General features: G+C 39.5%; 1 protein-coding gene across 1 annotated transcript in view; it reads left to right on the top strand.

The window, feature by feature from the left end:
• The window catches only part of CACUL1 (CDK2-associated, cullin domain 1), a gene marked incomplete at its 5' end in the record, with an annotated part of 42,643 nt that overhangs the window by 19,067 nt on the left and 4,742 nt on the right, over nt 1-18,834 (top strand). Inside the window, 3 exons of the mRNA XM_008938615.1 lie at nt 1,694-1,796; nt 13,925-14,014; nt 18,505-18,643. Coding sequence (XP_008936863.1) covers nt 1,694-1,796; nt 13,925-14,014; nt 18,505-18,643 — 332 coding nt within the window. The remainder of the gene's footprint in view (nt 1-1,693; nt 1,797-13,924; nt 14,015-18,504; nt 18,644-18,834) is intronic.

The following is an 18,834-nucleotide window of genomic DNA, read 5'->3' as shown; positions in this document are numbered from 1 at the left end:
CTCATCTGTCAGCTCAGAAGAGCAGTTTGATGTTGCCAGGCTTGGTTCTTGTCGTGCTGAGATGCTCTGCTCATTCCTGTGGGTCTTCCACCAGTGGGCACGTGGTGCTATGTGGTCAGAAAGCTCAAGGTGGAAGTGGTTTGGGAAGTTAGGTCTGATGAAAGACTAGTATGGGGTGTGGTTGAACACTTACTAGAAGATGTGTATGTTCTGTTGTGTTAATTTTTTTACAATGGCAATTCACTATTGACCCAAAACACTGTAAGTGAAGTTAATCTGTTTCTTGTAAAACAGGTTATTCTGTCTGTAGAGCCTTTCTCTGTCTGTTGAAAGAACAGGACTGGGTGAGAGGGGAACAGCTGAGTAATAGCCCTTGATAAAACCTCTACAGGTAGGACAGCTTCAGGGAGAGAGTTGGCAGAGGGAAGTTGCTAAATTTTTATTTTTAAGATTGTTCATCACTGCAACAAGCCTAAAGTTCAACAAGGACATGTGTCCAGCCCTCAGATTGCCTTTGTTCCAACAGGTTCAGTTTTCATTGCTGAAGGCTTGTCTTGAAAATTTAAGTGATTGCTGCATGAACAGTTTATTATGGTATGTGTAGAGGTTTGGTAGTGACCAAGAGAGTGGGTTTCACAAAAAAATGTGAAGATTGCTCGCATTGTGTTCTGAGAGTTTGTTCCAATTATGTTAAATACTGTAGCAAATAGGAGAACAACTTTAAATAAAGTGTAGAAAACCTTTCTCCCTTAAGAGATTCCTTCCCCCAATAAATCTGTCAGATTACTGTTCCACTGTGTGATTCTTAAATTGATATTCTGTTACAGTATAACTCTTTTACACAAGTTGTCCAGATGAAAACAGTTGTTCTACTTCCATGCTAGTGTTGTAACAACAGGAGATTGATCTTGAAACAATTATTTTTTCCAGCTTTTGAAACCCACCTATAAATAAAATACAGACAAGAGATCTTACTGTTATTTGCAGGCTGGGAACTAAGGAATAACACCAAACAGTCCATTAGGTATAGAGGCCCTCAAGGAACCCATGAATACATTTTCCTTTGAGGGTTGAAGAGGTAAATGTATTATTAATGCTGAAGTGGACAAGATAATAGAATCCTGAAGATTTTAATGCAGTTCAGTTTTGTATAGATTTGTATGTATCACTTACTTCCACTGTTGATTAATTCAGAGATTATCATTGAACCACAGAGGTGAATAGCTGTACTGATGTGTCTTTATTGTAACATACCTATTTTAGTGGCTTAATCACCTTTAGACATTGATAAATTTTTTTTGTTGCTGTTATAAATGTTATGTCCAGCCCTATTTTGATGTTAGAGCATTTATGAAGTTCTAAAATAGAATGGCTTTTTCTAGAAACTCCCCAGTCTGGCTTGATACAGAACGATATATGTAGATAAAGGGAAAAATCATGCATGCCTGTATGGAAGGAGGTTTGCTACCAGTAGTACCACATGCATTCTTAACCCTAATACATGGTTTTTTTGTTGTACAGGAATGTTCTATTTAGTATAAATGCAGTCACCAAGGAAGCACTTCACAGGCCACATACTCCACAGCTTTAAAGTTATGAACTATTTTTATTCAGGGGAAAAAGTAAGTTTACTTTATTTGCTGTTATGGAAAAAAAAAAAAACAACTTTGAAAACTTTTGTCTTATTTTGCAGAATAAATTTTACATAGAAACCAAGCTTAACAGAAACTTAAAAGATGACCTTATAAAGCTGTTTACGGAACACGTTGCAGAGAAGCACATTTACAACCTGATGCGTAAGTAAACTGATTGAATTTTTCTTAAAATGGGAGCCTGGAAGACAGCAGTACTTTCAGATACTGCAAACATCCACAGCAAACAGGGAGAAAATGGCAAATGCTTAGTGAACTTCAATACAAATGCCTTTTTAAGGCACCCATGTGAAGATGTGTGGCACCCTAACTTGCTTTTTTAAAAAATGTGGCTTTCTATGAAGTCATGATTTTCTTGAGTGTCTGGAGGAACCAATATATATTTTCCTTTATGACTTGTGATTATGACATAACAAATGTTTTATTGTCCTGTGGCTTATGCTGTTACTCTTTAGTTTCACTATCAAAATGCTGACAGGTATCATTAGAAATGTGTTGTGGTCAAAGACTTGTCATACTGCTGGGATTGCTGTCATGATGTACTCAAGTGCTCCTTGCTTGTTAGGGAACTGCATAATGCTGATGGTGGTTTCTCTGTTAAGCTAATGGGTTAATGCAAATTGAATCTGCTTCAAGTGATATGCTTCCCATTAAGTGCTCCTGTGGTGAACTGCTGAGTTTGCATTCAACCTGCCACCATTGATGTGTGTTTGTGGGAACATAGGGACCTTGCTCTTGTCCTGGTTAGTTCCTTGAGAGGGCAGTTAGTACAGGCAGAGGTGGACAGAGTGCTGGGAGGATCACAACTGTAGGTGCTTTGTGCAGCTGGATAGTTCCCGTGCCCAGTGTTGAGTTCAGTATCTAGCCTGGTGTATTCTTTTCTGTGACCCAGACCTGCTGCAGTGTGTGTTTTCATATCTGTGCTCCTCTCCTCTTTTCTGAGGTAGTCCCTATCTGTATGCTAAATGGAGACCAAATGGTGGAGATCAGAGCTGAGTACGTTCCTCCTTTTGCCTTTACTCGAGTAGTAAGGGCTGAGGGAAAGGAGCTTTGCTGTGTTCTTTAGAGTCACTGAGTTGGCTTCCTGGCAGAAGGGTGGGTGAAGAAGGTGACTCCACTAAGGTCAGGGAACATGGTAGCCTATAATAATGGGAGATCATCAGCTCTGATGCAGTCTTGTTCTTGCCATCTGGAAAAGTCTACCTAAGAAGAGCTTCTAGCCTTAGAATCATAGAATCCTTAGGGTTGGAAAAGACCTCCGAGATCGAGTCCGACCATCAACCCAACGCTGCCTTGACCATTAAACCATGTCCTGAAGTACCACATCCATGCATTTTTTTTGAACACCTCTAGGGATGGTGACTGTACGGCCTCCCTGGGCAATCTGTTCCAATGCATCACCAATCTTTCAGTAAAGAAATTCTTCCTAATATTCAATCTGAACCTCCCCTGGTGCTTGGGTTTCATTTCAGTCTTACTATCAGTTTATTAAAACAACACTATATTTCTTAATTTACTCCTGAGTAATATAATATAGACTCACACATATAAACTTCTAACTGTGATCTGACTTGGTTACATGTTGGAGAAGAAATCTAAATTGAATTAAAATATCCATAAATAAATTTCTAAATTTGCTAACAGATGCCTGGGAAATAATTGACGATGCATGGCATGTGATATGGTACTATAAAGGTACTGAAAAAGTTCTAATCTTATGTCATTTTCTGCTGTTCTTTCTAGTTTGCTGAAATTCAGACTGTAATATCTAAGAATATTACCTTCATTTTTATAACTATAAGAGCTCTATCAAAATAGGATTTAAGTCAGTGCTTGTTAACTACTTCCTGATGTCACTGCGAGTGTCTGATATTGTTTCCTGATACTTGATGTAGATTTGTTTCAACAGAAAAATGATTTTTTTTATTATGAGGGGAGAGAAAATAAGGTTTTGAGTGGACATGCCTAGGACATTCAAGTCAATTAAATTGCGGTCTATGTAGAGAAATGGAGTCCTGGGGTTGTATTTTGAAGAGATGGTGCAGTTGCCACTTTGGTGAGAAGCAGCATGCCTTCCCTCTGGTTCAGGAAACAAACAACAAAATCAGTTTAGGTTTTGATCTAGACTTGGAGGACAAGAATAACATCTGCACTTGCTCTTGAAATTCGTTGCTATATTTCTCGTACAAAGGGGGTTTTGTTTGTAGTCTCTTGTCATTCTAGCAGATCCTGGAAGCTGGTGTTTCTATTTGAAGTTGTGTTCAGGAAGGACTGTAAGTATATTTCAGGTTTATTTGATTTAAGAAAATGTTCTTGCTCAACTTCAAAAGATGAGAAAAAAAAAAATTGACAAGCATTGTGGCACAGATCTCTTCCTTCGTGTTTGATCTCTCTCAAACTCCCACTGGCTGAGTCGGCTGTAGTCCTGGTGATGTGTGGGTGAAGGCAGGAAGATGCAAAATGAACTCCTGGTACCATGCTCTCTGTGGCAGAAGCACTTATCTGAGCACTTAGTTGCAGGAAATAAAGAGATTAAGATGTGAAGTCATTATTTACAGAAGACGTATTGCCTCAGTGAACTTTATTTCAACAAATTTTGCCTGCCCAATCACACACTCGTTTCCTTTTTGAGAAAGGAAATTTAAAAAAAAAAAAACAAACCAAAACAAAACCAAAAAAACCCTACAAACCCTCTACTATCTAGAGCACTTCTGAGCAGCTAAAATACATAGTTATCTAATACACAGATCCATGAACACTGTTGTATTTGTGAAACACTCTTACACCCACATATTAAGGCAATGCTCTTCAAACTAAGGTGGATGTGTTTGAGCTTGGTCAATTTAACCTGAGTGGTTTTTTTCTTACAAAGGCAAAGCTGGCTCCTGCTGATAAGGCTGCTGTATTAAATGGCTTGGGAGAAATTGCTGTGTGCAGAACTACTTAACTGACTGTAGCAAGCCAAAGATACAGCATCTTATTTGCAAGAAGCGTCAGAAATGGGGTGGGGGAAGATGCAGCTGATACCCCACTGTCACTAGTGAAGGGAGGGTGGAGAATGCTGTCTTTGTGCCCGTTGGAGTCCCGCATGAGATGACTGTAAGCAGGAAAGAGCAGGAGTGTGTTTTCTCTCTTTATGCAGCCACTGTCTCTTGGTGAGTTTGACCTGGGTTTCCTGGGCTGTAATTTGAGTGCCCTGGAAGCATCCTGCGTGTTTGTTCATGGGTCTAGAAGAATGGCAACTGCTGCAGATTTTAACTGTCTTCAGTGGTGAAGGTGAATAACAGCTTCTGAAACTTTCTGCTTCCAGTACTTGCAAATACTCTCTGCCATTGAGTTTTACCTACCACAAGTAACTGCTGCTGTTCTCTTTTTGGATATTGGCAGCACAGTCCCCAGAACAAACTTGCTGTTGAATCTAACAAAAGGGAAAAGCTAGTAAGAGTATACTGTTGTTTTGGCTTGGTGGATAGATGCCTGGTTTCCTGTTACAAGCTTGCAGCTGTCCTGCTATCTGCCCAGAAACTAAAGGAAGGCAGGTAAGTGCTAGGCTGGAGCCCTGCTCTGGGAGGGTTGATGAGGTTCTCGACATCTCAATACCGAGAAGAAAAACAACAATAACTTAAACTGGTCGTATAGATGGAACCAGGTTTAGGCAGCAGTCTGAGGAAAATAATTGTCCTTAATCTTTGCTTACAGTGGTGTTTGTGGGCAGAATAGGGTGTGTCAGATTGATGACAGCACTTCCAAATAAGTGTCAGCCTTAGCCTATCACTGTAGTGTTTCAGCCAGTTATACCTCTGTGTACCTCTTCCTTCCATGTCAGCGTTTTGTGTTCAGGAAGTGCTTTCTAGTCCTGTAAGAGCAGTGTACTGGTAGGTATCATTCAATACAAGCTGGTTCTTCACAAAGAAACATTGACCTGTACTTCTGGACAGAAGTTACCCAACTAGGGATTCAGGTGAACTCTGTCAGAGGGAAAACTGCTTTCTTCAACACTTCTGGTTTGTGCTTATTGACGAGGGTGAGCGGTGAATATTTGCATGTTCCCGTCTTTGATCTACTGCATCAGGAACAGATCATAGAGACATCTCCTTTTAATCCAGATGAAAGGAAACCTCTTGGGCCATGGCCAGAATGCTATGGGATAAATAGGACCCAAGACTTCATGAGTCTTAAAAGTGTTATCAGAATCCAAGGTGATAACATGGGTCTGTGAGTGAGGCAATTCCTTGAAATTTACTGATTCAGAACTAGGGTGTGGGCTTGAAAATACATGAAATACAGGCAAAATGGTTGCTGAGGATTAAAGCATTAGAACTCAGCTTCTTGCTGTCTCAGGCTTTTAGTTCATGATGTGTGTCAATAAAATTACAGAATTAGATCCTGAAGCTGAACATAACCATGTGGTTGTCTGTCTGTACATTCAAATAGTATGTAGGCAATTGTTGAATGTAGTTCTCCATGTCAGTGCTTGAGTGAATTCAGAGCTAAAACCAAGTCCAAAAACGTATTGTATAGAAGCAGCAGCTTTTTGTCATGGTTTTCCAAGGGAAAAAAAAAAGTGTAAAAAGTCTGGTGGAGGGGGAAGAATCACGACCTATTTCATTATGTTTGCAATTTCTAATTGGTTACTGGAAAAAACTTCTCTGAAGTTTCTCACGTATGACAGCTTTGTTTCTTTTGAGTTATGTCACTTTGATTCAGCTGTATTGAAGAGATCTTGCTGCTCCATTTTCTTAACTTTCATTTTATTGCTGGAATAATGTTATGGTTCAGTAGAAGGGCTGTTCATGTTGGGAAAGGTTTTCCTTTATAAAGATGTCAGGAAAGCTATTTCTGACTATGAAGTTGTGCAACTGTACCTTTTGGTTGCAGCATATACAAGTTTAATACAAAATTATGAGAATGAATAAAGTTATAACTCTTCGAGGTTGATAGAGTAGCAGGGAGCATGTTTCCTGTGAGAAATTTTCCAGTTTGTGTGGTAGGTAATCAGGAGAGGGTGCACTGCTCTGTGGGCACCCAGACCTACGTACTTAGCAGATGTGTTTTGTTGTGTGGACCTTCAGAAGCCTGTTGATCTCAGTGATGCAAGGGACACTCGTCTCTGGCTGTGTTCTGCTGGGACATAATGCCTGCCTTTAATACATTCTTTATTTACTTTTCGTTTGTGAATGTCCCAGCAGAAGAAAAGCAGTGCAAAACATTGAGAGGAGGATGGTGATTGATGCCAAGTTCATCGCCTGACTATACAGCTACAGCAGAGAACACAAGGTTTATTTTGGTGTTATGCCTCCCCCCTGGGAAGATAGACAAGGAAAAGATGGATTAGATTGGCTTTTCCCCTACTCTTGTTGGCATTTCTACTCTCCCCTGCCTCCATTTTGGCATCTGTCTCAAATCATCTGCATATGAGAAGCAAGCTGTCATTGCCTTGACCCACAAATGACAGAGAAATCCCCTAAAAATGGGGAAAAACACACTGGTTCTTTTTCAGCTTCTTACAGAAAGCGTTGCCCCCACTCTTTGTGGATGCTGCCCTTTTGGATTTGCATTCAAGCAGTTGCTCTTCTTTGTGCTTCTCATTTCCATGTCAGACCTAATGCTTATGTTCTTTAACGAAGCAGCAGTTACTTTCATAAACAAACTTGTTCTTGAATGGCTGAGATCAGTTGGATCAGAAGTCAGTGCAGCCCAGTGTTCTGGTCTTGGCAAAACTGCACAGAGCATCATTATAGGTTTGGTGCAGCAGAAGTTTGATGACCATGGGCTTATATCTTGAAAGGGATGTGCCCTGTAGAAGAGCTGAAGGTTTCCTTGCATGGTTTAGGCTACGTCTACGTTAATGAAGTAGTGTGAAGGGAGCAGGTCTACAGACTATGAAAGATCCATGTATTGGTGTTGAGGAGCCAGCCTTCACCTTTACATGCATTTTGGAGAGTTTTTTGACACCTGCTATTGCATGGTCCTGTGAACAGAGTACCAGTTCAAAAACTTCCAGTTTAATCTTGCCCAAAAGGGATTAAGTTAATGTGCTCCAAGGCAGCTCTGTCATATGAACCAAGGATCAGTAGCTGGGAGGGATGGGGGAATTTGCTTCTAAAGCACACTTCTGAGCTGAACTAAAGCGTTAATACAGAGTCTGCACTTAAGCATCTGAAATCACTATTCTTTTTTCTTTGAGACAGAGTGACTACTGCAAAGGCAGAAGCAGTGTTGTTAAAAAAATCCCATTCAATTGCTGAGGCTCTTCCCTTCTGTAATCTGTCAGATGTTCCTCAGCCCCTGGACACTGCTTGGTTTACTTTTTTTCTGTGAAGTATGCAAAATCATTATGAGAAGAAAACCTGCACAGCCTTACTCTCCTACCTTTGTAAGATTGTTTCTTGCTTTTTAAGTTAAAGAATGATGCAGAAAAATAAAGTGGTTGCTCGCTCTCCAAAAAAAAGTATGAGATTACCTGCCTGTGAAGTGACTTGCTCTCTGTCTTTAGAATCAGCCTACATGTCTGCATAGGCATAATGAAATGAGAAATTCTTCCTGAGGTCCTTAAACATGAAGCAGAGTAGCAGACTAGGAGAAAATACTGATTTGTTCAGCAGTGTATTTGTACCAGACTACAGTGGGGTTATTTTTTTTGTTAGAACTCCTCTATAACAAAAAGCTAATTTACTTTTTTCCCAAGCTATGTCAGTCTCTTCTTAGACCTCAGCAAGTGCCCCTATCAATCTTCCTCACACCCTGTGTGCTCTGCAGATCTGGTGGAATAATCAGGAATAACACACTCACCAGTTTAAGGCTGGTATCACCAATATTGCAGTGGTAGCTGTGATTTGACAGTGTTAAGTATTTGTGTTGTAACCATCCTGAAAACAGTACTGCTGTCAAGTGTTACAGAACACGCTCGTATTCTTCAAATAACATGGAATCTACACACAGATTTTGTCATGGAACAAAACCTGTCATTGAAGAACTAAGTTATTTTAAAAACTTGCAGCAATGTTTCTTATTTTTCTTGTTTCATGTTGATTAAGTTGCAGCACTTCCAAGGGAATTGTTCAATTAGAAAGCAGTCTCAAATAATTAGTTATATTTAATCTGTCTGCTTGATAAAGAAATAGGAATAATATTCCCATTTCAATACACCTTCATAAAATTGTAAACATTAAAATAATGCCTTATTTCCTAGTTATAGAAGTCCAAAAGTCAGTATTTCTATATTTATAGCTCTGTTTTTTCATATTCAGTCTTGTTACAACACTGAATATTTTCCATATGATTAAAACTTGGAATTATTTTGTAGCATTTTTTATTAGCTACTTAATAAAGCTTTTGGGCTACGTAATGAATATTTCAAAAGTAATCTATGGCTTCATTAAATGCCTAGTTGCAAATGCTTGGTAATAAACACAACTTTAAATGTTTGGCTTTTTTTCTAACCTATATTTTTATTCATTACAAACCTGTGAAGAATTTAACTTGCGTAAGAATTTATTTTTAGTTCTGCTTAAAAGAAAGTAAAAATGCAGAGTCATGAGGAGTTTGTAACTGCAAAATATGAGGGTTAAGCCAGAAGGAAGGTTGGTTTTCCTGCAAAAGGCTTTTGAAATTCTAGATCAACGGGTAACATGTACAAATTGTACCTAGGTTAAAGTAATGAAGAGGTAATAAATGATTCAACTTCAAAAGTCAATTTAGTAATAAATAGACATCAGGTAAAAAGAAACAAACAAACAAAAAAACCCCAACAAAAACAATGCAACAAACCAACCAAACAAAACCAAAGCAAACTCCACAATAAAACCACAACCCCAAAGAAAAACAAACAAACAACTTCCCAAAAAGCCTCATCCCAAAAGAGCAGTAGCAGAAACCTACAGCCACATGTCAGGGACAACAGCCACAGTGGTTCCCCTCTGATTTAACTGCAGTTGGCACGTGGGGTTCAATCAAGTGCATTGCATGGGCTGGATTTGAGATTAAAGACTGGGATACCATTGGAACCATATGCAAGGTGAAGCTGATGTTATCCCAGGGAAGAGAAGGGTGTGTGTGGTCAGGTGGACCTGATGTAACTGAGCTGAGAGAAAGGCAATTTGTTTTACTGTGGATGGGGCTGCCTGTGATGGGATGACATTCTGAAGGGCAGAACTGCCAGGTGAGCCTGTGCTGTTGAGGTTTGAGCTGGGTGCTGGTGGTGACTCCATCATTACTCCTCTGCATCCCTGTCTGTCTCACAGTTGAGTAAGAGCTCAAGATCTGTGGAAACACCAAAGTTATTATTCTGCAAAATAATAGAAATATTTCATATATAATGGAATTAAGTATCAAAGAGCACTGTTTATACAGTGAGTGAAAGATCTCTGGACTACATTGTTTTGCTTTGTAGCTTCATTAAGTGGTTAGTTCTGCTTCTGTTGAAGACTGGAGAACAAGAGCTGACTAACGCCTTACTTGTGGAAGCTGTTGGAGTTGCTTTTAATAGGAATACACTTTATAATTTTTTGAAGTGCATTGTTGAATAATTACAACTCTGAACACATCTGCCTAAGCCATACTAATGTATGATTTGTTAAAATACCTTACTTTGAAGTTCTATTAGATTATTGTAAAAGGGGGGGGGGGGAAATCTTGTCTGCTAACTTGCGAAAATTTAATTTTTGTTCTGGAAAAATTACATCTTTGCCAAGCTTAATCTAAATTTCGAAAGGAATGTTGGAAGGATAGAAAAAGATTTTTAGAATAGCTAATCCTTAGGTTTTGCAAGTGAATCCTGAGTTATGAACAAATGAATTTGAACTTGTAAAATAATCATCTGCTACTCCTGGAATTGCTGGGGTCCTGGATCTTGTCCCATGTACCCCCTGTAATTAGGAAGTAGCTTAAACCTTTGAGGGACAAGGTTCTGCAGGGTTACTGTGCAATAGTGGAGCAACTCAGTTACTCCAGACTCAGACCTCACTCCAGTATAGTTCATCCATCATTCCTCCAAAAATTCCTGAGGCCATTCTGGGTATTGTCTTACCTCGGTTCAACAACATTGGAAGGCATCCTGTATCTATCTGCCATTCCAGCATTGCATCATGGCATCCCATGCATTTCTTCCATGATTCTGCCATGAGTGATTTTTCAAGACTATTTGCAGGTTAATTAACTTCTTTGCATGTTGGTTACTTAGTCTGTAAGATGCAATATTAGTTCATAAATCCTGTGGAGGTGGTCAGGTAGTCATTTGAGGGTTAGTTTTGTGCAGCCTCGCCCTGTTCTCTTTGTAAATGCCATAGGTGGAGCTTCTGGGAGTAGGTAGGAGTCTCTGTTGTAGAGGCTCAGTTACTCTAACAAAGCAAGAGCCAAAGCCTTAATATATTAAGTCTTTTGTACGACTGTAAAATAAAAGAGGTAACGTCAGCATGTCTGGCACAGCTGTTTCCATTCCTTCTGTTCAAGTCACACTCTCTTTAGTAATAAAGGTTTGAATGTTTAGGTAGGTTTTACTGCAAAACTGGAGATTTATTTGTGCTTGAAGAAGTTTTACATCTTTGTCTGTAAACCTGCATTTAGATTTTTTGGATCTATCCAAAGAGGGGAGTCTTGTTTCTTCTTACAGAAATCATTCTGAAAGTAGGAATCTTACAGCAGTACTGTCCATTCTTCAGGTATTTATATCTACCTTCTGGAAAAGATACAGGCTGGATTGCTGACGATTCAGTGAATAGTATATTCTTTTAGTTTTCATTATTGAGAAACAGGAAATGCATGTAACTTCTTAGTTATATTGCTGTTGAATATAATATCTTTGTGCTTCTATTTACTGACTGTAAATCAGGAGTGATTTAAATTTCCACTGCAGCATGTAATATAAGCAGCTGCAGAAACAAAGATGATAAATATTAACTTCTGAAGCTTCAGTAGAGTGATGAAGAAGCTATTTCTGTAGGATTGATCTTCAGATTAATTCTTCCACTGATTTTATTAATGTAATCCCTTTCTAATGCCAGGTGATGTAGTCAGTAATCTAGAAAAGAAACAAGTGGCTGCTTATTTTACTTGCATTATATAGCAAATACATCTGTTCATGTTACCTCAAGGGATTACAAGTGAAATGAGCTTTGTGGGTGAATGTTACCTTAAACTGACTAATAACTGCACGTTTGTAATGGTGACCTACACTCAAGATTTGGGCTGTCCTCTTAAACTACTATGTGTACAAATAAGATCACCTTGAGCATGTTATGGGACCACTTGTGGGAGTGCTGTGAGGGTTTTGTTAGCAGAGTGGAAGGAGAGGAGTGCAGCATCTTGCACCCTTAGCATGTCTCCAGTACCACCAGCTAGGAGGAGTGAGGTGGGCTGCAAGTCTGGTGTGCTCATCACCAGATCTCTGATTGGTCTTTGCTGGTCTCTGCTGTCTACTTGTTCTGTGTTGCCTTTAAAAAATTGAAGGATGACAGTACATACAACTGTGTGCTCAGCGTAAAGGTACCATATTCCATTTCCATCCATAGGTGGAATAGGTATGAGCTGAAATTTTCCATTTACTTGGAGATATCCAACTAGTCAGATGCTCTCTAGTTAGTTGTGTAGTTGTGGGCAGCTTCTATAATGCTTGGGTCTGTCCCCAAAGCAACTCTGAATAGCTTCTTTTCCATAGTATGCCCTATACATACAGAGTTTTATATAAAGTAGATTCTGATATATTTTTAAACTGCTTGTGCTAGCTATAATTTAGATTCTCCTGGGGAGCACAGTTTCCAGTTTATCAGGAGTAAAATCAAAAAGCTCTGTTAATCAAATTATTTCTTAACATCTATTAAAATATTCAAGTGATTTTTAACTCTGGACTTCGTGGTCTTTAAGTCAGTATTAATTTTTAGGCTTACTCTATTTTAAATAATTTGCTCTAAATAGCTTTGGAACATAATGTGGTGTCTACATATGAAGAACATATTTAGAATTCTCTGGAAACTACAAATTATTGGTGTAGCTCATGCTGAAGTAGTTACAGTAATTATATATGTGTGTATACGCACATATATGTTTTATGGCTTGTGCATTACTGTCTGCATAGCTTCCTTATAAAGCAGTATCTCCTTTTTAATTTTGATTTGCACCTTTCCTGACTGCCAGGAGACTATTTGAAAAATCTTCAGGAAAGAGGCTGTAAATATATTACTGCAAAACAAATCAGAAGCTCTCACCCCCTCAGAGCTTCAGCTGAAAGAAGCGAGCACATTTAAGATTGTTCTTTGTAAAATAAATTCATCCAGAACAGTTGACTATGACCATTTTACTTAGAAATTAGAAAAAATACTTCCTTTTTTAATCTGCCTGTTACATAAGCCCCTTAATTAGTTTCACAAAGGGAAGAACATGCTAATGAAGATTTTTGCTTTTTATGGTAAGTACTATAGTGCCAGATGCTGAAGACGGAACTGGAGAAGCTTTGAAGTTTAAAAACATGCACCCTTTAGGTAGAACTGCAAGAGTGATTTCTGCTCTGTATAGTGGGCACAGAAAGCTGTGTATATGGCTTAACTCCTCTGCAGAGGCAAAAACACCTGAAAGGCAGCAGTTGGTTTAAATCATATTGATTCAGATGGATGTACAAACCTCAAATAAAAACAAGGCAAGCTGAAGGCCTGGCTGTTGTATTATAAGCAGTAAATGTGCTATTGTCAGGTTTTTCCACAAGAGGAAGATGCAGTTATTGCAGTGTTTACTACAGAAGAGACCAAAAAAACAAAATAGAAATGTTCACTTGTGTTTAAAAGAACAAACGAATTTTCTTATTTGATTTTTACTTTTTTTATCCTACTTGTACTTCACTTGTAGACATGCAGTCCAGTGTTGGTTTTATGGACAGGCTGCTAAATACTATAAAGTGAGGATTTGTGAATCTCCAGGTGTTTAGCACCCTCAGGATGAGAGTGCTTCTAAAAATACATTGTTTGCTTCAGTTCTGCATCTGAATACTTAGAGCCCACGCTTGCTTGGTTTTTCCTCAGAACTCCTCCTGCCTGCCTGAAAGCAAATGAAAAATAGTTATTTCACATTATCACCATACATAATTGGAATGCTTCTGTTTACAGGTGATGTTTTATTACTCTTGAGAATTAAGGTGTCACTTGGATACCTGGATGTTTTCACTGTGAGGAGATCAGATAGCAAAAAACTCACAAGTACTGTATTTCTTTGACACAAAAATGTATGTGTAAGAGCCTGTGGGTTTTTTATTAGATAAATGGCTAATTGTCTTAATTTTATTTCAGCTTTACTTTTGGAAGCTCAGTCAACGCCGTTTCAAATAACTCCTTCAACCATGGCAAATATTGTGAAAGGCTTGTATACACTACGACCAGGTAAAAAAAGTTTCTAGGAGCTTCTCGTGCTGTGGTTGTGGGATGTTTTCCAAAATACACACGTGGTCACCATCTGTCCCAGGCACATGGAACAAACTACTGTGTGTTGTGTTCTGTCCATCTTAATGTTTAGTTCTATGCAAAGGCCCTGGTTCTTTATATTGCACATCTGTGACCTGCACTAGATACCATTTGAATACCAAATTCAGTAAAAAAACCCCCTGACTACTCAACCCTCTACTCTGGAGACAGAGGGAAGACCTATTTCTTTTGCTTGGTACAAATAAAGAAGGCAATTGGATGAGTCAGTCATGGCAGAAGTTTAAAAGTATTGAGATAGTGAAGTTACATTGTGAGTCACACTTCAGACAGATCTTTGACATGAAATGAATGACTGTTTCTTTTATGAAGCCATTATTTTGTTGGTATTATTTCATGTAAGACCTTGATTTAACTTGTGAGTACATCATGACATCGTCTGCAACAGTTACACTGAGAGGAAAATGGCATTGCAGATGTTAATCAGTTTTGCACCAAAGCTCTGGTTCTGTAAATTTTGGAGAACTGAGTTAGGGCTCTAGCCTGTGTTTGAAAAGACTTTAGTAACAGAGTGTTCAAATTATGAATAAAGGGTACCTATTTCCCTTCCCTTTGCAGTTCTGATACTTTCTTCTTACTTTGGTGTCACTGAGAGGATTGTGTCTGAGGTTCAGTCTATTTTTGCTTTGCAATCCCCATTTATAGAAATAGAAATGAGGATGGGAAAGCTTATAAAAAAAATCCTTTTTTTTTTGGTAGTGTAATGTTTACATGTAGATAAGCCCAGAATGTTCTGGAACCTCCACTTACAACATGCATGGATAAAGCACTTTCAGCAAGTGAGGATGATTGTTGCAACAACAAAATTAACATTGTACCTTCACTTCTAGACAATACTAATTTATAAACTGTTTATAATACACAATGTTTATATACACATTTATAAACTGTTCTGTACCAAAGAAAGGAAGGGTATTTACAGAAGTATAAAAATACATTTCTTCTGAAAGCAGCTCAGTACAGTTTTGTTGTACAGCACTTAATATTGTGGGCGATGGATTTGTGATTTCCCACTTGTGCATTTCGAATGCTGTCTTGCTGTCTACTTCATAACACAACAGATACTGGTTTGGACTGGTATCATGGGCTTAATCAGATATTGTATAGTTGTTTTATGTATAAAGTATCTTTTAAGTATAAAAAATGTTCTTATAGTTGGTGATAGCCTCTTTCCACAGGTAGGTATGAAGACACAGGTGGCTGACTTTAAGCTTTTGCTTAAACAGATACACATTTGCTCTGATACCTGCTCCTCAACTTTCTCAGCCTCTGAGAAAATGAGGAACTTTAATTTCATTCCAACCAGAAGACCACAGGATAGACTTCTTGGTGTAAAAGGCTGTTCTTTGGTGATGGTGGTTCTTGAAGATGAATTCTGAAACCATCAGGGCATGAGTTCCTCTGAGGTGGTGCTTCTGACTCACTCTGTGGGACATGCTCCATTGCGTGTATCTTGGGGACTGGGGAGCAGATACCTGGGGAAGTCAAGCAGCAGATGTGGCCAGTGGGAGGTGCTGGGGGATTAGAGCAGCACTGGTAAGCATCTGTTTGGGCACTGCAGGCAGCAAAATGAGAAGCAAAGCTGATGGGGCTGGTGGCCATGGGCTTTCTCTTCTCTTTCTCTTCTACTTTCTCTTCAAGTTGGAAGTACTTGATGGCTGTTAGAATTCCTGCCAGAAAGCCCATATTCTAATTCTAGTTCCAGCACATAGTGGCCACAGTAGAAAAGGCTGAAGTCTGAGTGGGTTCTTGGGCTGTTAGTTAGTCCACTTGGATTTAACCTGAAATAATCTTTTCATCTCACCTGTAGTGATCTGGCAGTAGCATGAAATACCCTACCACAGTGTTTCATGTTGTGAGTTCCAAGTTAATTAGCTTGGCTAAAGTATTCAGTGGCAGTAATTATTAATTTTTCAGTGGCAGTACCACGTTCTATGTAGTACTTCTTTATTTCATAAAATGAAAAGTGTCACTTCATGGCTGTAGAGTTGCAGGGGGTTTGTTTTTGGGGAGGGAGGTTGTTGGTTTTTGTTAAGCAAGTGCTGGTGTCATCTGAGGACTCTGGGGACCTACAGGCCTGTCAGTCTGACCCTCGGTACCACCGAAGGTTATGGAGCAGATCTTGAGTGCTGCAACGTGGCACAAACAGGACAACCAGGTGATCAGGCCCAGTCAGCATGGATTTATGAAAGGCAGGTCCTGCTTGACAAACCTGATCTCCTTCTACAAGGTGATGCTCTTAGTGGATGAGGGAAAGATTGTGAATGTTGTCTACCTGGACTTTACTAAATTCTTTGATATCATTTCCCAGAGCATTTTTCTGGAGAAATGGGCTGCTTATGGTTTGGATGGGTATACTCTTCACTGGGCAAAAAACTGGCTGGCTGGCCAGGCCCAGAGTGAATGGGTGAGTGGTGATGAATGGAGGTAAATCCATTTGGGGGGCCAATCACAGTGGTGCTCCCCAGTGCCAGGTCTGTTTCATATCTTTAACAATGATCTAGACAAGAGGATCAAGGGCACCCTCAGTAAGCTTGCAGATGACACCAAGTTGGGCAGGACTGTTGATCTGCTTGAGGGTAGAGAGGTTCTACAGAGGGACCTGGACAGGCTGTATCAATGAGATGAGTCCAAAGGGATGAGGTTCAACAAGGCCAACTGCAATGTCCTGCACCTGTGTCACAACAACCCAATGCAATGCTACAGGCTTGGAGAAGAGTGGCTGGAAAGCTGCCCTGTGGAAAAGGACCTGGGGGTATTGGTTGACAGCTAGCAGAATATGAGAGAGCAGAGTGCCCAGGTGGCCAAGAAGGCCAATGGCATCCTGGCTTGTGTCAGCACTAGTGTGTCCAGCAGGACTAGGGCAGGGATTGTCCTCCTGTACTCAGCACTGGTGAGGCTGCATCTCAAATACTGAGTTCAGTTTTGGGCCCCTTACCCCAAGAAGGACATTGAGGTGTAGTGGAGCATGTCCAGAGAAGGGCAGTGAAGCTGGTGAATGGCTTATAGCACAAGTCTTAGGAGGAGCAGCTGAGGGAACTGGGGTTGTTTAGCCTGAAGAAAAAGAGGCTCAGGGGAGATTGCTTTTGACAACTCCCTGAAAGGAGGTTGTAGCAAGGCAGGGGTCAGTCTCCTTTCTAAAGTAACAAGTGCTAGGACAAGAGGGAATGGCTGAAGTTGCTCCAGGGGATGTTTAGATAGGATATTAGGAAAAATTTCTTCTCCAGAAGGGTTGTGAGGCACTGGAATGGGCTGCCCAGGGCACTGATGGAGTCCCCATCCCTGGAGGTATTTAAAAGCTGTGTAGATGTGGTGCCGAGGGGTGTGATTTAGTGGTGACCTGACAGTGTTGGGTTAATGGTTGGACTCTATGCTCTTAAAGATCTTTTCCAACCTAAACAATTCTATGATGAGGGAGGTTCGTGCATTGATTTTTGCTTGAATCTCCCATACACTGGTACTGATTATTCAGTGAATTTGCTGATTAAAGAACTCTGAAGCTTGGCAGGGACCAGGTAACCACATGTCAGAGTTGGATAAAACTTCTGATACGTCTTAGTGAATATATTTAGAAGCTTCCCTTTTTACCAGGATCAAGGTTAAGGCAACTCCTATAACCTCTGGAAAGTCTGGCTTCAGAAATGCTTGGAGTATTTCTTTTTCTTAGAACTTGTTACACAGTTGTTATAAACTCAACTGCCATCTGCTCGGTCTTTTGTGTTTCTTACCAGCCTTGAAGCAGCTTTAAGGTGGTAAACTGTAGCATGAATGTTCAGTGTAGTGAAATTAGCTTTCTATCCTGAAGCTGGACTAATACAGGTTAAAATTAGATGAACATTTTTCAATGTTCGTTATATAGCTTTGGAAGATTGATGAGAGAATTGTATTAATTAGTTTGAAATGGAGGGTGGAGAAGCAGGTTATGTGATGACATTACTGTGCTTTCAAGAATTAAGGCTCAGGGAAGAGAGGTGTAAATTTTATGGACACGCTTCCTGGGGTAACGTATTACAAATAAATAAAGGTTATAAAGGTGAGTTTGCTGTTCATTAGTGCCTGTCCTTGAGAGTATCCTGAGATTCAGCAAGCCCTGTGAGATGCAGGAAGAACTGAATTTGAGTTTGAGGTGGATGACCAAGAAAAAAAAAAATTCCTTTATCTACATGTAAACATCTGATTTTAACAGACTGATAATTTGTCCTGCTTTAAGGCTTGGTTTCTGTGGGTCTTGGGGGATGGTTTAGGTTTTTTTTGTTGTCGTTTTTATTTTGTTTTGTTTCTTTAAATTAATGTTCCTAAAATGTATTTAAAATAAAGCAAAGTTGCATTCATCAAATTTTTACAAAAGATATCTTCCACTTGTTTTGTTGTTTCTTTCTCCCTTATTACAGAATGGGTACAGATGGCACCAGCTTTATTTTCTAAATTCATCCCAAATATTCTGCCCCCTGCTGTGGAATCTGAGCTTCAGGAATATGCTGCTCAAGACCAGAAGCTTCAAAGAGAGCTTATGCAGAATGGATTTACTAGGTAATAATTATTAGTCTTCAGTAGTAATTGTACTGGGCAGTGCTGAAAGGTAAAAACGGATACACCTAAAAATATTGAAGAAATAATTAAAGAGTTAATAAAGAACCTTTACAACTCAGAAATATGGCCTTGTTTCCCATATGTTTTGAGCTCTATCAATCCTGCAGGTGATACCAAAAAGCAGATGGTGG

This window comes from Merops nubicus, unplaced genomic scaffold (genome assembly GCF_000691845.1).
Source record: "Merops nubicus isolate BGI_N331 unplaced genomic scaffold, ASM69184v1 scaffold204, whole genome shotgun sequence".
Lineage (NCBI taxonomy): Eukaryota > Metazoa > Chordata > Aves > Coraciiformes > Meropidae > Merops > Merops nubicus.
The sequence above is the reverse complement of the archived record's forward strand: the minus strand, read 5'-3'. Positions and strand labels throughout refer to the sequence as shown.